At 48.1% G+C, this 18,942-nt stretch overlaps 1 protein-coding gene across 1 annotated transcript in view; it reads left to right on the plus strand.

The window, feature by feature from the left end:
• The window catches only part of LOC145354256 (kazal-type serine protease inhibitor domain-containing protein 1-like), a 31,018-nt gene extending 13,297 nt beyond the window's left edge, over window positions 1-17,721 (plus strand). Inside the window, exons 2-5 of the mRNA XM_080205345.1 lie at window positions 3,397-4,009; window positions 11,345-11,505; window positions 12,796-12,943; window positions 17,285-17,721. Coding sequence (XP_080061471.1) covers window positions 3,508-4,009; window positions 11,345-11,505; window positions 12,796-12,943; window positions 17,285-17,361 — 888 coding nt within the window. The 5' untranslated portion in view covers window positions 3,397-3,507 and the 3' untranslated portion in view covers window positions 17,362-17,721. The remainder of the gene's footprint in view (window positions 1-3,396; window positions 4,010-11,344; window positions 11,506-12,795; window positions 12,944-17,284) is intronic.
• The last annotated feature ends 1,221 nt before the right edge of the window (window positions 17,722-18,942 follow it).

Genomic DNA, 18,942 nt, shown 5'->3' on the forward strand with positions numbered 1-18,942 from the left:
ACACGGTACATACTCTTGCAATTCGGCCAATGTTGACTACCTGATACACTGCAGGAAAGGATGTCCCGAAGCATGGTACATTGGGGAGACCATGCAGACACTACGACAGCGGATGAATGAACATCGCTCGACAGTCACCAGGCAAGACTGTTCCCTTCCTGTTGGCGAACACTTCAGTGGTCACGGGCATTCAGCCTCTGACCTTCGGGTAAGCATTCTCCAAGGTGGCCTTCACGACACACGATGCACAGAGTCACTGAGCAGAGACTGATAGCCAAGTTCCGCACACATGAGGACGGCCTCAACCGGGATCTTGGGTTCATCTCACACTATCTGTAGCCCCCGTGACTTGCCTGGACTTGCAAAATCTCACCAACTGTCCTGTCTGGAGACAATACACATCTCTTTAACCTGGGCTTAATCCTTTCTCCACTCATATTGTCTGCACCTTTAAGACTTGATTACCTGTAAAGACTCGCATTCCAACCATTTTGTAAATTGAGTTTGTGTCTTTATATGCCCTGTTTGTGAACAGAACTCCCATTCACCTGATGAAGGAGCGGCGCTCCCAAAGCTTGTGGCTTGTGCTACCAAATAAACCTGTTGGACTCTAACCTGGTGTTGTGAGATTTCTTCCAGAAACAAATGAACAGACACATCGAGGGAGAGACAAATTAAAGTATATATTTCATCCCTGAATATTGACAAGAATTTCAGGCAGGAATCAAATCCCTGCTCTCCAATCTAGACGCGCCTTCTCCTCGTTTTCCCACCTTAGCCGATATTCTGACTTTTCCCTCCAATCACGTTCTGTATTCAGCCCCTTCATTACTCTTCCCCAACAGAAAATTCTCAATCGCTCTGTTCTTGCTAATGACTGCCCCGTCTCCAGCCTTCCGGTTCCTCAGCTCTATCCTTCAATGTGCTGGCCTGTACCTCTGCCATTCTGCTGAAATGGCTCTTTACAAAATCACAACCTATAACCCACATTCTCCTTGTTTCCCAGTCCCTGTTCTCTCTCTCCGCTGCATTCTCTCTCTCTCTCTCTCTGGTATTTCTGGGGAGGAGTTACTGAGTGCCGAGAGGGAAATTAGTTCGTGAGGTTTCTCACCCTGCTGTCTGACTGCCATCATCATGTCTGATGATGTTTTGCAAGAGTTTGTGAGATTGAGAATTGTTTTGGAAGTAAAAAATATGGCAGACAGCCTGTAGATCCTGAGTTTCCAGTCTGAGATGGCCCAGATTCTGGGAGAGTTTCCCACAGGATAGGGGTCAGTTTCAGGACACTGAATCAAACATTGCTTCTCACTTCATGAATGTCTCCCCTCTTGTTCGAATGTTGGTGCCTCAAATAATTGACCATTCCCCGTGGGAGAATCCAGATGCCAAGGGCCATGGACAATATCTTAGGCCAGACTGATCCTGCCTTCTGCCAATATTCATCAGCACAGATCACAGGACAGCGATAAGGAGTAGCAATGCTGACGGGTTACTAACTCTGTGCTCAGGGACACTAAGCCTCAGTGAAGCTGCTCCAGTATCGACATTATCAGAAAGAAGAGCACATTCAGAGGTTGCCACGTCCCAACTCAAACTGTCCTGGGAGTGTTTGATGGGGGGACAGTGTAGAGGGAGCTTTACTCTGTATCTAACCCCGTGCTGTACCTGTCCTGGGAGTGTTTGATGGGGGGGGACAGTGTAGAGGGAGCTTTACTCTGTATCTAACCCCGTGCTGTACCTGTCCTGGGAGTGTTTGATGGGGGACAGTGTAGAGGGAGCTTTACTCTGTATCTAACCCCGTGCTGTACCTGTCCTGAGAGTGTTTGATGGGGACAGTGTAGAGGGAGCTTTACTCTGTATCTAACCCTGTGCTGTACCTGTCCTGGGAGTGTTTGATGGGGACAGTGTAGAGAGAGCTTTACTCTGTATCTAACCCTGTGCTGTACCTGTCCTGGGAGAGTTTGATGGGGACAGTGTAGAGGGAGCTTTACTCTGTATCTAACCCCGTGCTGTACCTGTCTTGCAAGTGTTTGATGGGGACAGTGTAGAGGGAGCTTTACTCTGTATCTAACCCCGTGCTGTACCTGTCCTGCAAGTGTTTGATGGGGACAGTGTGGATGGAGCTTTACTCTGTATCTAACCCTGTGCTGTACCTGTCCTGGGAGTGTTTGATGGGGACAGTGTGGATGGAGCTTTACTCTGTATCTAACCCTGTGCTGTCCCTGTCCTGGGAGTGTTTGATGGGGGACAGTGTAGAGGGAGCTTTACTCTGTATCTAACCCCGTGCTGTACCTGTCCTGCGAGTGTTTGATGGGGGGACAGTGTAGAGAGAGCTTTACTCTGTATCTAACCCCGTGCTGTACCTGTCCTGGGAGTGTTTGATGGGGACAGTGTAGAGGGAGCTTTACTCTGTATCTAACCCCGTGCTGTACCTGTCCTGGGAGTGTTTGATGGGGGACAGTGTAGAGGGAGCTTTACTCTGTATCTAACCCCGTGCTGTACCTGTCCTGGGAGTGTTTGATGGGGGGACAGTGTAGAGGGAGCTTTACTCTGTATCTAACCTCGTGCTGTCCCTGTCCTGGGAGTGTTTGATGGGGACAGTGTAGAGGGAGCTTTACTCTGTATCTAACCCCGTGCTGTACCTGTCCTGGGAGTGTTTGATGGGGACAGTGTAGAGGGAGCTTTACTCTGTATCTAACCCCGTGCTGTACCTGTCCTGGGAGTGTTTGATGGGGGACAGTGTAGAGGGAGCTTTACTCTGTATCTAACCCCGTGCTGTACCTGTCCTGGGAGTGTTTGATGGGGACAGTGTAGAGGGAGCTTTGCTCTGTATCTAACCCCGTGCTGTACCTGTCCTGGGAGTGTTTGATGGGGACAGTGTAGAGGGAGCTTTACTCTGTATCTAACCCTGTGCTGTCCCTGTCCTGGGAGTGTTTGATGGGGACAGTGTAGAGGGAGCTTTACTCTGTATCTAACCCCGTGCCTGTCCTGAGAGTGTTTGATGGGGGGACAGTGTAGAGGGAGCTTAGTGAGTTGGTGTTATCACCTGTTAGCACATTCTTCCTAAATGCATTCTGCTTGCTGGATATAGTGAGGTCAGTGATTGAAGGAAACGGGTGGGTCGATGAATATCTCATTGGAATCACAAATATAATTTTACAGCAACGATGGAGGCCCTTCTGCCCATCATGTCTGTTCTGGCTATTAAGAACCGATCTACTCTCATCCCATTTTCCAGCACTTGCTTTGTAGCTGTGTAAACTATAGCATTTCAACTGCTCATCTGAATGCTTCTTAAATGTTGTGAGGGTTCTGGCCTATACTATCCTCAGGCAGTGGGATTATTAAGGGACTGGTCTCCCCGTCTCTAAGCTGTGTTTTTGGATTGTTTTTCAGGTGCCGAGCAGCAGGATCATGGTGCTGGAGTGAAAGGGCTCAAACTCCCAGGAATATCCAGGAAGAGACTGGGGGGCTGAGCTTGTTGAAGGAGTTTGTAGAAAGGCAGTAATGATGAGATCAGGCAGTCTGTCCCCTCTCTGCTGTCCCGTTCTCCTGCTGAGTGCCAGCTGGACTGTGCTGCTGACAGTCTGGACAACTGCAGATGCCATGGGGTTTGTGCACCGAGGGTGGCACAGGTTATTGGAGGAAGGGGAGGGTTGCTCTCAGTGTGACTCAGAGCTGTGCCTCACTCCGCAGGGGTGCCTCGCTGGGCTGGTGAGAGACTCCTGCGACTGCTGCTGGGAGTGCGGTAACATTGAGGGGCAAATCTGTGACCTGGACAACAGTAACCATTTCTACGGTCAATGCGGAGAGAATCTAGAGTGTAGGCTTGAGCTGGGGGACCTGAGGCAGGGGGAGGTCCCCGAACCCCAGTGTATGTGTAAGTCCAACCAGGCTGTGTGCGGCTCCAATGGACAAACCTATCCACACGTCTGCAAGTTCCAGGAGGCTGCCAATGGCAACGAAACATCCAACATCACCCTGATACATGAGGGACCCTGTGAAGGAGGTAAGAAAAGGGGAGTGGGGAGAGGAGGTTCTTATACCTGGGGAGGGGAGAATCAATGTGTACTAGAGTGAGGAGGAGATCTTTCTGAGCACATACAGAAGGCAGCAGGAAAGAAGCAGTTCTTGAGTCGGTCGGTATATGACCTTAGACTTTTGTATCTTTTTCTTGAAGGTGGAAGAGAGAATGTCCAGGGTGTGTGGGGTCCTTAATTATGCGGACTGCAAAGAAGTGTAGACAGAGTCAATTGATGGGAGGCTGGTTGGGCTACATTCACAACCTTTTGTAGTTCCTTGCAGTCTTGGGCAGAGCAGGAGCCCATACCAAGCTGTGATACAACCTGGAAGAATGCTTTCTATGGTACATCTGTAGAAGTTGGCGAAAATCATAGTGGATGTGCCAAATTTCCATAGTCTTCTGAGAAAATAGAGGCGTTTGGTGGACGTTCTTAACTATAGTCTCACCCGATGAAGGAGCAGTGCTCCAAAAGCTCCTGATTCCAAATAAACTTGTTGGACTTTAATCTGGTGTTGTGAAACTTCTTAATATTCTTACCTATGTTTAATGGACTTGTTTTAGATTTTTAGGGATATTTCTTGTGGCATTGGAGGAGAACCAGTGGATGTGGAGGGCTTGGGATTGAAATATCAGATTGAGAATTGGTTAACAGTGAGAAATCAGTGAGCAAGAATAAATGGGTTGTTCTCTGGGTCTGAGGCTGTTACTCAGGGGGGTACCACAAGCACAATGCTGGGGCCATAGCTGTTCACAGTATTATATCAACAAGTGGGATGTGGGGACCAGTTATAATATTTCCAAATTTGCTGACTGGGAGGGAGATTGTAAGGAGGATGCAAGAGGTGCTCGAGGACTCGGACAGGCTTAGTAAATGGGCCAGAAGTCGGCAGATAGAATGCAGTGTGAATAAGTCTGAAGTTATTCACTTTGCAGGTGCAGCAGGTGGTCAGGAAGGCGAATGGGATGCTGGCCTTCATAGCGAGGGGAATTGAATATAAAAGTAGGGAGGTCTTGCTGCAGCTGTATAGGGCATTGGTGAGGCCGCAGCTGGAGTACTGTGTGCAGTTTTGGGCGCCGTACTTACGCAAGGATACTTTGGCCTTGGAGGGAGTGCAGAGGAGGTTTACTAGGCTGATACCGGAGTTGAGGGGGTTGAGCTATGAGGAGAGGCTGAATAAACTAGGCTTGTACTCGTTAGAGTTTAGAAGAATGAGGGGAGATCTCATTGAGACATATAAGATGATGAATGGGATGGATAGGATAGAGGTGGAGAGACTCTTCCCGCTCAGAAAGGACAGTAGGACTAGGGGGCACAGCCTCAAGATAAAGGGGGGGCGGTTTAGAACGGAGTTGAGGAGGAACTTCTTCACTCAAAGGGTGGTGAATCTCTGGAATTCTCTGCCTGTTGAAGTGGTGGAGGCTGCCTCGCGAAATATATTTAAGACGCGGGTTGATGGGTTTTTGATAAGCGAGGGGATTAAGGGTTATGGGGAGAGGGCGGGAAAGTGGAACTGAGACACGACAGATCAGCCATGATCTTATTGAATGGCGGGGCAGGCTCGAAGGGCTAGTTGGCCTACTCCTGCTCCTATTTCTTATGTTCTTATGTTCAAAAAGAGAATTGTAGAATATTTCTGAAATGGTGTGAGGTTGGTTAGTGTCCAAAAAAACCTGAGTGTTCTTGTTCATGAGTCACTAAATGTTAGTGTGCACAGTTTGGGTCCCCTTATCTAAGGAAGGATTTAATTGCCACAGAGGGAGTGCACAGATGTTCACCAGACTGGGTTTTTGGGATTGTTTCATGAGCAGAGAGTGAGGAGATTGGGCCTGTGTTCTCCAGAGTTTTTCCAGGGTAACCTCATTGTAAGTTACACAATCCTCCCAGGCTGTGACACGGGGATGTAGGTGAGTTATTTCTCTGACTGGTGAAGCTAAATGTCACCTGATCAGAATCTTCCACACACTTGACGAAGGAACACTGTTTCCGAAAGCTTGTGGGATTATTATCAAATAAACTGGTTGGACTTTAACCTGACGTTGTGAGACTTCTCACTGGTGATTCTAAAACCATAGGATATAATCCCGGGATTAGGGGTGGGTCATTTAAGACTGGGATGAGGAGGAATTTCTTCACCCAGACTTGGGGAATCTTTGCTCAAGACAGACACAGATTCCTGGAGAGTATGGGGATATGGGATTAATGCGGGAAAGTGGCGTAGATGACCAGTCATGATTCATTTGAATGGTGGAGCAGGCTGGATGGGCTGAATGGCCTCCTCCTGTTCCTATGTTCAATCCCAGAACCTTCTGACCCAGGGTGAGAGTCCTGAGCCAGACTGACAGGCTCTGTGAGACTTCCTCCTTGGTCTATGTTGATATTTTCCATGCCCTCTAACCTCTCCAGTAGATTACAGGCCTGCGCTACATAAACCTTACCGTTGGGGACAGGTTACCGGTGAGGTTGGAAGGTCAGAGTGGGTGAGAGCAAGAAACCAACCAACCAATTCTCAGCATGAAAGCAGGGAGGTTTCAACCACTGACCCACCCGAGTAAACCTCCTGACCAAACTCAGGAGGTAATCGAAGGGTAGGCTGAGTGAGTGGACAAAGTGGTGACAGATTGTATTCAATGCGGTGACCTGAGGAAAAGGGGGTCAGAATAGTTCTGAAGTGACACAAAGCTGAGAACTGGAGATGGACAGAGATTTGGAAGATCAGCGCCGGAACTCACAAAGCTTCTGGACAGGTACAATCACTGGTTAAAAAACAAACAGCTTTCATTCCCAGAGCAGAGAAGCTCAGGCAGAGGGAGTGACGGTGTTACAGAGCTCTGCTCAGACCAGACTGCCCAGCAAGTCTGCATTTCTGGACAGCACAACTCAGAGAACAGATACTGGTATTGGAGGGGACACAGTATAGGTTCAGCAGAATGATGACAGGGTTTAAAGGGTTAAACTCTCAGGAGCAGTTGCAGAGAGCAGGCTGGTATTTCCCCTGAGTTTCAGAGATTAGGGGGATGTTCTCATTGAGGTGTTTGTGAGAATTAAAGGAGTGACTCGGGTGGACAGAGAGAATCTGTTTCCTCTGGTGAGGGGAGTCCAGAACAATGAGGGGCAGAAGCTTAAAATTCAACCCAGGTCGGGATATTAGGAAGTGTTTCTTCACTCAATGGGGAAGTGTAGATCAGCCTTAAGCTGATGGAATCGTGGGATAGTCTGGAGGGGCTGAATGGTTGATATCCATGTTTCAACCTCCCAAATATCCCAGATCCATTTCCAAAGTAAAGTTAGTCTCCAATATTCAGAAAGGGAGGGAGAGAGAAAACAGGGAATTATAGACCAGTAAGCTTAACATTGATAGTAAGGAAAATTCTCAAATCCAATGTAAAGGACTTTATAGCGGAGTATTTAGAAAGCAGTGACAGGATCAGACAGAGTCAGCATGGATTTATGAAAGGCAAATCATGCTTGACAAATCTGTGGGAATACTTTGAAGGTGTAATTAGTAGGGTTAACAAGGGAGAACCAGTAGATGTGGTATATTTGTACCATCAGAAAGTATTTGACAAAGTCCCTCACAAGAGATTATCGTGCAAGATTAAAGTACATGGGAAAGGGGGAAGTGTATTGAGATGGATAGAAAACTGGTTGGCAGCGAGGAAACAAAGAGCAGGAATTAATGGGTATTTTTCAAATTGGCCGGCAGTAACTAGTGGGGGTGCCACAGGGATCAGTGCTGGAACCCAGCTATTCACAATATATATTAATGATTTGGATGAGGGAACAAAATGTAACATCTCAAAGTTTGCCAATAATACCAAGTTGGAAGAGTGAACTGTGATGAGGATACAGAAATCCTTCAGAATGATCTGGACAGATTGGGTGAGTGGGCTAATCAATGGCAGATGCAGGATAATTTGGATAAGTGTGAGGTTCTTCGCTTTGGAAGCAAAAACAAGAAGGCAGATTACTACCTAAATGGGTGTAAATTGGGAGAGGGGAGTGTGCAGAGGGACCTGGGTGTCCTTGTGCACCAGTCACTGAAGGTAAGCATGCAGGTACAGCAGGTAAATGGTATGTTGGCCTTCATTGCGAGAGGTTTCGAGTACAAGAACAGAGATGTGTTGCTGCCATTATTGTGTGGAGATGCTGGCGTTGGACTGGGGTGGACACAGTAAGAAGTCTAAGAACACCAGGTTAAAGTCCAACAGGTTTATTTGGCAGCACAAGCTTTCGGAGGGCAGCTTTTTCAACAGGTGGGTGAGGACTTGTGTTCACAAACAGGGCATATAAAGACACAAACTCAATTTACAGAATAATGGTTAGAATATGAGTCTTTACAGGTAATCAAGTTTTAAAGTTACAGACAATGTGAGTGGAGAGAGCATTCAGCACAGGTTAAAGAGATGTGTATTGTCTCCAAACAAGGAAGTTTAGTGAGATTTTGCAAACCCAGGCAAGTTATGGGGGTTACGGATAGTGTGACATGAACACAAGATCCCGGTTGAGGCCATCCTATGTGTGCGGAACTTGGCTATCAGTCTCTGCTCTGTGACTCTGCGCTGTCGTGTGTTGTGAAGGCCGCCTTGGAGAATGTTTATCTGAAGATCAGAGGCTGAATGCCCGTGACCACTGAAGTGTTCGCCAACAGGAAGGGAACAGCCTTGCCTGGTGATTGTCGGGCGATGTTCATTCATCCATTGTCATAGCGTCTGCATGGTCTCCCCAATGTACCATGCTTCAGGACATCCTTTCCTGCAGCGTATCAGGTAGACAACATTGGCCGAGTTGCAAGAGTATGTACCGTGTACCTGGTGGATGGTATTCTCACGTGAGATAATGGCATCTGTGTCATCTAAAGACACACAAGGCCAAACCTGAGTCACTGATAGCCAAGTTCCGCACACATGAGGACAGCCTCAACCGGGATATTGGGTTCATGTCAGACTATCTGTAACCCCCATGACTTGCCTGGGCTTGCGAAATCTCACTAACTGTCCTGTCTGGAGACAATACACATCTCTTTAACCTGTGCTTAACCCTCTCTCCACTCACATTGTCTGTACCTTTCAGATTTGTTTACCTGTAAAGACTCGCATTCTAACCATTATTTTGTAAATTGAGTTTGTGTCTGTGCATGCCGTGTTTGTGAACACAAGTCCTCACTCACCTGGTGAAGGAGCAGTGCTCCAAAAGCTTGTGTTACCAAATAAACCTGTTGGACTTTAACCTGGTGTTGTCAGACTGCTTACTGTTGTTGCAATTATACAGGGTCTTGGTGAGGCCACACCTGGAGTATTGTGTGCAATTTTGATCTCCTTTTCTGAGGAAGGATGTTCTTGCTCTCGAGGGAGTGCAGAGAAGGTTTACGGTGTTGATTCCGGGGATGGTGGGACTGATGTACGAGGAGAGATTGACTAAATTAGGATTGTTTTCACTGGAGTTCAGACAAATGAAAGGGGGATCTCATAGAGACTTATAAAATTCTAACAGGACTAGACAGGGTAGATGCAGGGAGGATGTTTCCGATGGTGGGGGGAGCCCAGAACCAGGGGTCACAGTCTGAGGATTCAGGGTAGACCATTTAGGATAGAGATAAGGAGACATTCTTTTCTCCCGAAGAGTGGTGAGCCTGTGGAATTCATTCCCACAGGAAGTAGTTGATACCAAAACATTGAAAGTATTCAAGAGGTGGCTGGATCTCACACTCGGGGCGAACGGGATCAAAGGTTATGGGGAGAAAGCAGGATTAGGCTATTGAGTTGGATGATCAGCCATGATCGTAATGAATAGTGGAGCAGGCTCGAAGGGCCAAATGGCCTCCTCCTGCTCCTATCTTCTATGTTTCTGTGTTTCTGTGTAATGTGACTTCCCAGCTGTTGCTGGAATGGGTTTTAACGATATTCTTCAAGAGTTCATTAGTTTTATGAGTGTCTTTAAAGGAAGGAATTTGACAGACAAACTGTCCCCCCACCCCCTCATCCACAGCTCAAAATCCTCTCTCGCTGACTCCAGCCAAAGAGCCTCCAGTTCCAACTGCTTCTTCCTGGAGTTTCGGCATCATTCCAGGGAATCAGTACAGAAAAGCAAATGTGTTCTCAAGTTGGAGAGTGTTGGAGAGGGAGGGGGAGATCTGTGATTTCTGTTGTTTCTCTGCCCCCAGTGAGAAGCGGCTTCCATTAGAGTAAAACTCAAACTGTCATTCTCCAAAAGTGCAACAAATCACATCCTACCTGTTACCATCACAACACATTCCAGCTTCTCATCGCATTCTGTGTGAGGCAGCCTCTGCTTTCTTTGGGATCAGGGCCTGGGCCACTCAATCCCTCGAGGCTTTCCCTCAAGGCCTTCAGATAACTCATGTGCTATGACAGATCCATTTGCTTGTCTTTGCTCCATATCCTTCGTTACAGGTGCCAAATCCTTCTGTCAACATCCTTGGGGTTACCATTGACCAGAAACTCCTGAACTCTCCACATAAACACAAGAGCAGGTCAGAGGTTAGGAATCCTGTGGCAAGTAACTCACCTCCTGACTCCCCAGAGCCTGTCCACCATCCACAAGGTACAAGTCAGGAGTGTGATGGAATACTCCCCATTTGCCTGGATGGGAGCAGCTCCAACACTCAAGAAGCTCAACACCATCCAGGACAAAGCAGGCCCGCTTTATTGGCCCCCCATCCACAAACACCCACTCCCTCCACCCCCGATGCTCAGTGTGTACCATCTACAAGATTCACTGCAGCAATTCACCAAAGATCCTTAGACAGCACCTTCCAAACCCACCAGCACTTCCATCTAGAAGGACAAGGGCAGCAGATACATGAGAACACCCCCACCTGCAAGTTCCCCTCCGAGCCACTCACCATCCTGACTTGGAAATATATTGCCGTTCCTTCACAGTCGCAGGGCCAATATCCTGGAATTCCATCCATAACGGCATTGTGGGTCAATCCACACCACAGGGACTGCAGCGACTCAAGAAGGCAGCTCACCACCACCTTCTCAAGGGCAACTCGGGATGGGCAATGCTGGCCCAGCCAGCGATGCCAGTGTCCCACAAATGAACAAGAAACCAGGTCAGCAGAATTAGTTCCGCTCATTATTGTTGGTTCTGATTCAGACTGGATGCTCCAGTCACCATCAATTACTGGCTCTGTACATCAGCCAGCTCTTCCTGGGTCTCCCTCAGCATCCTGCTCCTAACTCAATGATGAACGATTTCAATTCTCTAAACGGGCCCAGCTGCCGAGAGTTTGGATTTGCTGTCGAAATGTGAACCCGCTGTTCCCAACATATTGATTTTGACCCTTTCTCTCTCAGTCCCTCAGATTATCTCCCCTCCCTTCAACATCTGGAATACCACGGGAGAAGATGTCATTTTTGGGTGTGAGATCTTTGCTTATCCAATGGCGGCCATCGAATGGCGCAAAGATGGGGTGGAAACATTCCTACCGGGTGATGACCCTCACATCTCCGTCCAGGTACCTGCTCACTGAGAATCGTAGATACTTCAAACCACCACAGGCAATTTGAGACACTCCCTAACCGTTAATACATGAGAATCAGACAGTGATTGGATGAGGGATGGATATTATAAATTGCTGGATGTAAACTTGGATTTAAGGTTTTCCAAAGACATTCCTCTTTTTCAGTCTCCAGTATAACCAACCCTAAACAAACACTCCCATCAGGGACTCTCTGACTGTCTTAGCCTTGAATATATTAATGACCCAGCCTCTACAACCCTCTGCGGTAAAGAATTCCACAGATTCACTCCTCTCTGAGAGAAGAAATTCCTCCTCATCTCCATCTGAAATGGGTGACCCCCTTGCTCTGAGATTCTGTCCTCTGGTCCTGGACTCTCCCACACAGGGAAACAACCTCTCACATCGACCTTGTCCAACCCCCCGAGAATCCGATATGTCTCAATAATGTCGTCTCTCATTCCTTTAAACTCCAGTGAGTACAGACCCAAACTACTCAACCTCTCCCCATGAGAAAACCCCTCCACACCCTGAGGTCAAATGAACCTTCCCTGGACTGCCTCCAATGCCAATACAATCCTTAGATAATGCAACCAAAATTGTTCACACTATTCCAGGTGTGGTCTAATTAATGCCTTGCATGGTTTCAATAAGTCTTCCCTATTTTTATACTCCATTTCCGTTGAAATAAAGGCCAACATTTCACGAGCCTTCCCTATTATCTGCTAAACTTACATGCCAGATTTTTGTGATTTATGCATGAAGATCTCCAATCCCCCTGTGCTTCAGCTTTCTGCAGCCTTTCTCCATTTAAATAATATTCAGCTCCTTTATTCTACCAAAAAAAGTGCAGAATGTCACATTTTCCTATATTCCATCTGCCAAATTCTTGCTCGCTCACCTAACCTGCCTATATCCCTTTGTAGACTCTGTGTGTTACCCTCACCACCTGCCTTCCTACCTATTTTTGTGACATCCACAAACTTGGCAATAGTACATTCACTTCCCTTGCCCAAGTCATTAATATATGTTGAAAATAATTGTGTCCTCCAGCACTGATCCCTGTGGCACTCCACTAGTTACAGGTTGCCACCCTGAAAGTGCACCTTTTATCAAAGTTCTCAGTTAGCCAATCCTCTATCCATGCTAATATACTACCCAATACCATGGGCTCTTATCTTACTGAACCCTCAGGTACACAGCCTGGCCCTCAGGTACACAGCCTGGCCCTCACGTACACAGCGTCGTGCTGAGGACTCTAACTCTCTGGGATCATTTTATTGGCAGTTTCGGGGAGGACCATTTAAATATGAAGTGACCGGCTGGCTCCAGATCCAGGAAATTCGCAGCACGGATTCCGGAGTGTACCATTGCTGCGCTCGGAACAAGTTGGGAGAGGTGTCAGCAGCAGCCAGCCTGACTGTCATCTCACCAGGTAAGAGAGGGTGGAATTGACCAGCAACTGGGGACGGCACAGTGGTTAGCACTGCTGCCTCATAGCACCAGGGACCCAGTTTCAATTCCCGGCTTGGGTCACTGTCTGTGTGGAGTCCGCACTTTCTCCCCATGTCTGTGTGGGTTTCCTCCGGGTGCTCCCGTTTCCTCCTGCAGTCCAAAAGACATGCAGGTTAGGGTGCATTGACCCAAACAGGCACCGGACTGTGGCAAACTTTAACAACACTGAGTAGATTGTGGGGAATGGATAATTGGATCCGACTCCCTCCTACACCATCCCATCTCTCACCATCACAGACTGATTCACCGAGTCAGAGGCCATTCGGTCCATCGTACCTGGGCCAGATCTCTTACCTCTGTTAAGGTAGTGGGAGCAGATTCAGTAACAACCTTTCGGAGGGGATTGAGCTAAGTCCTTGCAGGGCGCTGGGGAAAGCACAGAGAGAATAGGACTAATCTGAGGCTCTTTCACAGACATTAATGTGGTTTTACAACCTCACTCAGGCAAGGCTCATAAAATCCTACCTAAAATCCAGCAGAGAACTCCGTTCTGTAAATCTCGCCCGTCCCATGCCAGTAAGATTCCGGCCAAGGACTAGCTTCCTGTGCTGCCTGATGAGTGGTCATCCTCCTGTTATTGGAAGCAGGGAGTTGCTGCCCTCTCTCTAACCCAGGGGCAGTGAGTGGAGTCTGGAATCTATACTGTCACCTGGATCAAATATCCTTCAATCCAGGGACCTTTCCACTGTTGAGTTTAGTAATGATACTCACTCCACCCTCTCCTTATTGGCATGGGGACAGGAGGAGGCCATTCAGCCCCTCTGATCCCTTCTAGCATTCAATCAAGGTCCTGCCTGATCGTTATGCCAATCCCATTTATCCAGCCTTGCTCCGTATTCCTCAAACTCTTCTCCCAATAAAATTCCCTAGGCCTCAGAGCTGAGCACTCTAAATGGTCTCCAATATCCACATTTCAGTGTGGGAGAGGGTTCCAGATTCCCATCGAACTTCATCTCGGAAAAAAAACCCATAGCCAACCTGGGGGACACGGATCAGAGCTCATCAACCATGGGTGGAATGTTCCTGGGGGGGGTGGGGGACAGGGGAAAGGGGGGTGGGGGTGTTGGGTGGGGGTGGTGTGAGAGGGGTGGGGGTTGGTGTGAGAGGGGTGGGTGACTGGTGGGTGGTGTGAGAGGAGTGGGGGTGGGTGGGGGGTGGTGTGAGAGGAATGGGGGTGGGTGGGGGGTGGTGTGAGAGGAGTGGGGGTGGGGGGTGGGTGATGAGTGGGGGCTGATGTGACAGGGGTGGGAATAGTGTCTTGGGAAATTAGTTGGAGCTGTGTCAGGTTGGCCGTGTGCCCCATCACTGGGAAATGTTACTGCCGGTGAACTGGAATTATCTCCTCAAACCAGGCCGGGAGTCGCTCTCCAGATGTTTAGACTCCACTAACAGCCAATTATATCTCATTATTGGAACACAGGGTGTGGGAAAAAGCAGCACTTCGAGCGCAACAATATCCCCAATACAGCACCCCCACCCCACCACCCCACCCCCCCACCGGCATACACACCCTCACAGCTCCCCCCACCCCACCGGCACACACACCCTCACAGCTCCCCCCACCCCTGGCCAAACACCCTCACAGCTCCCCCTCCCTGGTACACACACCCTCACCCTCACAGCTCCACCCCCCCCCCCCGGCACACACACCCTCACACACAGGAGGCCGTGGGGCTACAGCTTGGCTTCTGATTGGCCACAACTCGGTGATGCAGCTGAGCTTCCTGCCTCTGATTGGACCAACAGTGGCCCCCAGGGCAGTGACTTGATTGGCTGCTGTCTGTGGAATTCCTGATGAGGTTCTGTGGGCGAGCCGCTTCGCCTCCTGCTGGTATTCTCACTGCATTACCACCCAGACACCCACAGGTTCAAATCCCACCACAGCAACTGGTGAAATTTAAATACAACTCATAAACCTGGAATATAAAACTAGTCTGAGTAATGGTGACCATGAAACTATCAGCAATTGTTGTAAAAAAAAACATCTGGTTCACTTCCTCCCACTCCCCAAAAACACGCTCTTAGGCTGATTGGTGCTAAAAAATTGTCCCTAAATTAGTCGTCCCTCAATCTGGTTATGGTTCTGTTATTGTGGAGTCCAATAGGCGTAGACAAAGGTCGTGGGAAGACGAGGGCACTCACAATGTTAAAATGGCGGCGGGGGCTTGTTGGGCCGAAGGGCCTGTTTCCCGTGCTGTGTTGGTCTTTGTTGAAATCTGCTGTCCTTACCCGGTTAGGCCTACGTGTAACTCCAGAGATACAGCAATGTGGTTAACTCTGAAATGCTTCTGAACAAGTCACAGAGTGCAAGGCAAACAGGTAAAATCACCATCGTTCCAGCTGATCACAGGTTACTCTCCACATTGAGGGGGAGAGCTGACAGGCGCTGATTCAACCTGAGGATCAGCACACCTCAGGCAGGGGGTAAGATCGAGAAGCTGGGGCCACCATGAGTAACCTCAGCCAGTACGGGGATTGAACCCACGATGTGATTGCAGAGCCTCTGGCTCTGATCTTCAGGTCGTCGTTGGTCTCTGGTATAGTACCGGAAGATTGGAGGATAGCGAATGTTGTCCCATTGTTTAAGAAGGGGAACAGAGACTTCCCCGGGAATTATAGACCGGTGAGTCTCACTTCTGTTGTGGGCAAGGTTTTAGAAAGAATTATTAGGGATAGAATTTATAGTCATTTGGAGAGTAATGAATTGATTGGAGATAGTCAGCATGGTTTTGTGGAGGGTAGGTTGTGCCTTACTAACCTTATTGAGTTCTTTGAGAAAGTGACCAAAGAGGTGGATGGGGGTAAGGCAGTTGACGTGGTATATATGGATTTTAGTAAGGCGTTTGATAAGGTTCACCATGGTAGGCTTCTGCAGAAAATGCAGATGTATGGGATTGGGGGTAATCTAGGAAGTTGGATCAGGAATTGGCTGGCAGATAGGAGACAGAGGGTGGTGGTTGATGGTAAATATTCGTCATGGAGTTTGGTTACGAGTGGTGTGCCTCAGGGATCTGTTTTGGGGCCACTGCTGTTTGTAATTTTTATTAATGATCTGGATGAGGGTATAGTTGGGTGGATTAGTAAGTTTGCTGATGACACCAAAGTCGGAGGTGTGGTAGATTGTGAGGAAGGGTGTCATAGCTTGCAGGGTGACTTAGACAGGTTGCAGAGCTGGGCCGAGAGGTGGCAGATGCAGTTTAATGCGGAGAAGTGTGAGGTAATTCATTTCGGTAGGAGTAACAGATGTGTTCAGTATAGGGCTAACGGGAGGACTTTGAATAGTGTGGAGGAGCACAGGGATCTAGGTGTATGTGTACACAGATCCCTGAAGGTTGGGAATCAAGTAGATAAGGTAGTTAAGAAGGCATACGGTGTCTTGGCGTTTATTGGTAGGGGGATTGAATTTAGGAGTCGCAGCGTCATGTTGCAACTGTATACAACTCTGGTGCGGCCGCACTTGGAGTACTGTGTGCAGTTCTGGTCCCCACATTACAGGAAGGACGTTGAGGCTTTGGAGAGGGTGCAGAGGAGGTTTACCAGGATGTTGCCTGGTATGGAGGGGAGGTCCTATGAGGAGAGACTGAGGGATTTGGGGTTGTTTTCGCTGGAAAGAAGGAGGCTAAGAGGGGATCTTATTGAAACATATAAGATGATTAGAGGTTTAGATAGGGTCGATAGTGATAGCCTTTCTCCTCGGATGGAGAATGCTAGCACTAGGGGGCATGGCTTTAAATTAAGGAGTGGTAGTTATAGGACGGATGTCAGGGGTAGGTTCTTTACCCAGAGGGTGGTGAGGGATTGGAATGCCCTGCCTGCTGCGGTTGTAAATGCGCCTAGTTTGGGGGCATTTAAGAGATCCATGGATAGGTTTATGGACGAAAAGGGATTGGTTTAGATTAGTGGGTCTGTTTTTTTTTAAAAAAACTGGTCGGTGCAACATCGTGGGCCGAAGGGCCTGTTCTGCGCTGTAATGTTCTATGTAATGTTCTATGTTCTATGTTAGCATCAGCTCCATATCACCAACCAGCCATCCAGACAACTGAGCTAACTGACCCTTCCAACAAGTGCTGACCTAGCCAGCAACACCCACATCCCAGAGAGAACAGGAACTGCTGAGCCATCAGTCTGATCAATAAAGTTCTGCGTATTGGCCCCCTTTCTCTGTCTACAGATCTGTCTGACCCGCTGAGTATTTCCAGCATTTTCTGTTTCTAGTTCAGACTTGCAGTGGTAATTTCTATTTTATAATACTCTCTTTCAGACCAGGTGGGTAAGTTGGAGACACCGTGGAGACAGCCTGAACGTTTATTTGAGGAATATTCTGATGACTATTACTGAGGATAAAGACCAGGTGTGGAGTAACCAGCGCATCAAGGGATATCCCAGCCCTGGCAGAGTGTGGCAGTGAATCCTGTTCAAATGTGATAGAATCACAGATAATGATTGTATCACACTTGCTCTCTCTCTCTCTCTCTCTGTTAGTCCTGTCACACACCTGGTTTTGTAATGGCTTCTTCAGTTAACTAGTTAAGTGTGTTGAATCAGATGTTGCCAGCTGGTTAACCCTTTCAATCAGCTGTTTTTTACATACCGAATGTTGAGTGTGAGAGTGAGTTAGGAGCTAAATCCTGTACACATTGAGATAGGTTTTACTGAAAGATCTCCCCTGAACCCCCCAATCTCTCCACAAAAACTAACTCTCCCCTTTGTTTTTATATTACTTTAATAAAAGAATTGTTCTTTCAGTTCCCTGAGTTCTATTTTGTTCCTCTCTGCCTGAGAAACTGCTTTAACACTCAGTCAGCAGTTGAATGTTGCCAGCATTTATTACCCATCCCTAATTGCCCATTGAGAAGGTGATGGTGAGCTGCCTTCCTGAATCGCTGCAGTCTCTGAGGTGTAGGTACACCCACAGTGCTGTTAGGGAGGGAGTTTTGACCCAGTGACAGGGAAGGAACAGCCGATGTATTTCAGGGTGCTGAGTGACTTGGAGGGAGCCTCCAGGCGGTGGTCTGTCTTTCCAGGTTGTATCGGTGGCATTTGCTGTTCCTTGCAATCAGGATGTGAGTTTTTCCAGCTCCTCTTCGATACCAAACCTCATTCTAATGCCAAGATGTGAAACTGTCTCTTCCAGTCTCAAATGTTTATCATTTTCTTTGCTGTTTCTTTCCCTCATTGTATCTTCAGATAACCGAGAGTCTCTCCGGCTTTCTCTCTCACACACCCTTCAAGTGTCGCTTGGCCTTTCCTGAGATATGAATGTCGATGTGATATGTATCAAGTGAGAGGCTGATGTTAGCACATTACGAACACTTGGGGCAGCACGGTGGCACAGTGGGTTAGCACTGCTGCCTCACTGTGCCAGGGAACTCAGGTTTGATTCCCAGCTTGGATCACTGTCTGTGCGGAGTCTGCATGTTCTCCCTGTGTCTGCATGGGTTTCCTCCGGGTGCTCTGGTTTCCTCCCACACTCCAAAGACGTGCAGGTTAGGTGGATTGGCCATGCTAAATTGCCTCTTAGTGTTAGGAGGACTAGCAGAGTAAATACATGGGGTTATGGACATGGGCCTGGGTGGAACTGTTGTCAGTTCAGGCTCAGTGGGCCGAAAGGCTTCCTTCTGCACTGTGGGGATTCTGTGTTAGAGTTATAGAGATTTACAGCATCGAAACAACTCCTTTAGCTGAACCTGTCCATGCTGCCCTTTTTTTTAAAACCTCTTAGCTAATCCCAATTGCCCACATTTGGCCCATATCCCTCTACATCCATTGTACCCATGTAACTAAATGCTTTTTAAAAGACAAAATTGTACCCACCTTTACTATTACCTCTGGTAGACTGTTCCAGACACTCACCACCCCCTGTGTGAAAAAATTGCCCCTCTGGACACCTTTGTATCTCTCCCCTCTCACCTTAAACCT

This window comes from Carcharhinus amblyrhynchos, chromosome 17 (assembly GCF_965287045.1).
Source record: "Carcharhinus amblyrhynchos chromosome 17, sCarAmb.v2.hapA, whole genome shotgun sequence".
NCBI classification, from domain to species: Eukaryota; Metazoa; Chordata; class Chondrichthyes; order Carcharhiniformes; family Carcharhinidae; genus Carcharhinus; species Carcharhinus amblyrhynchos.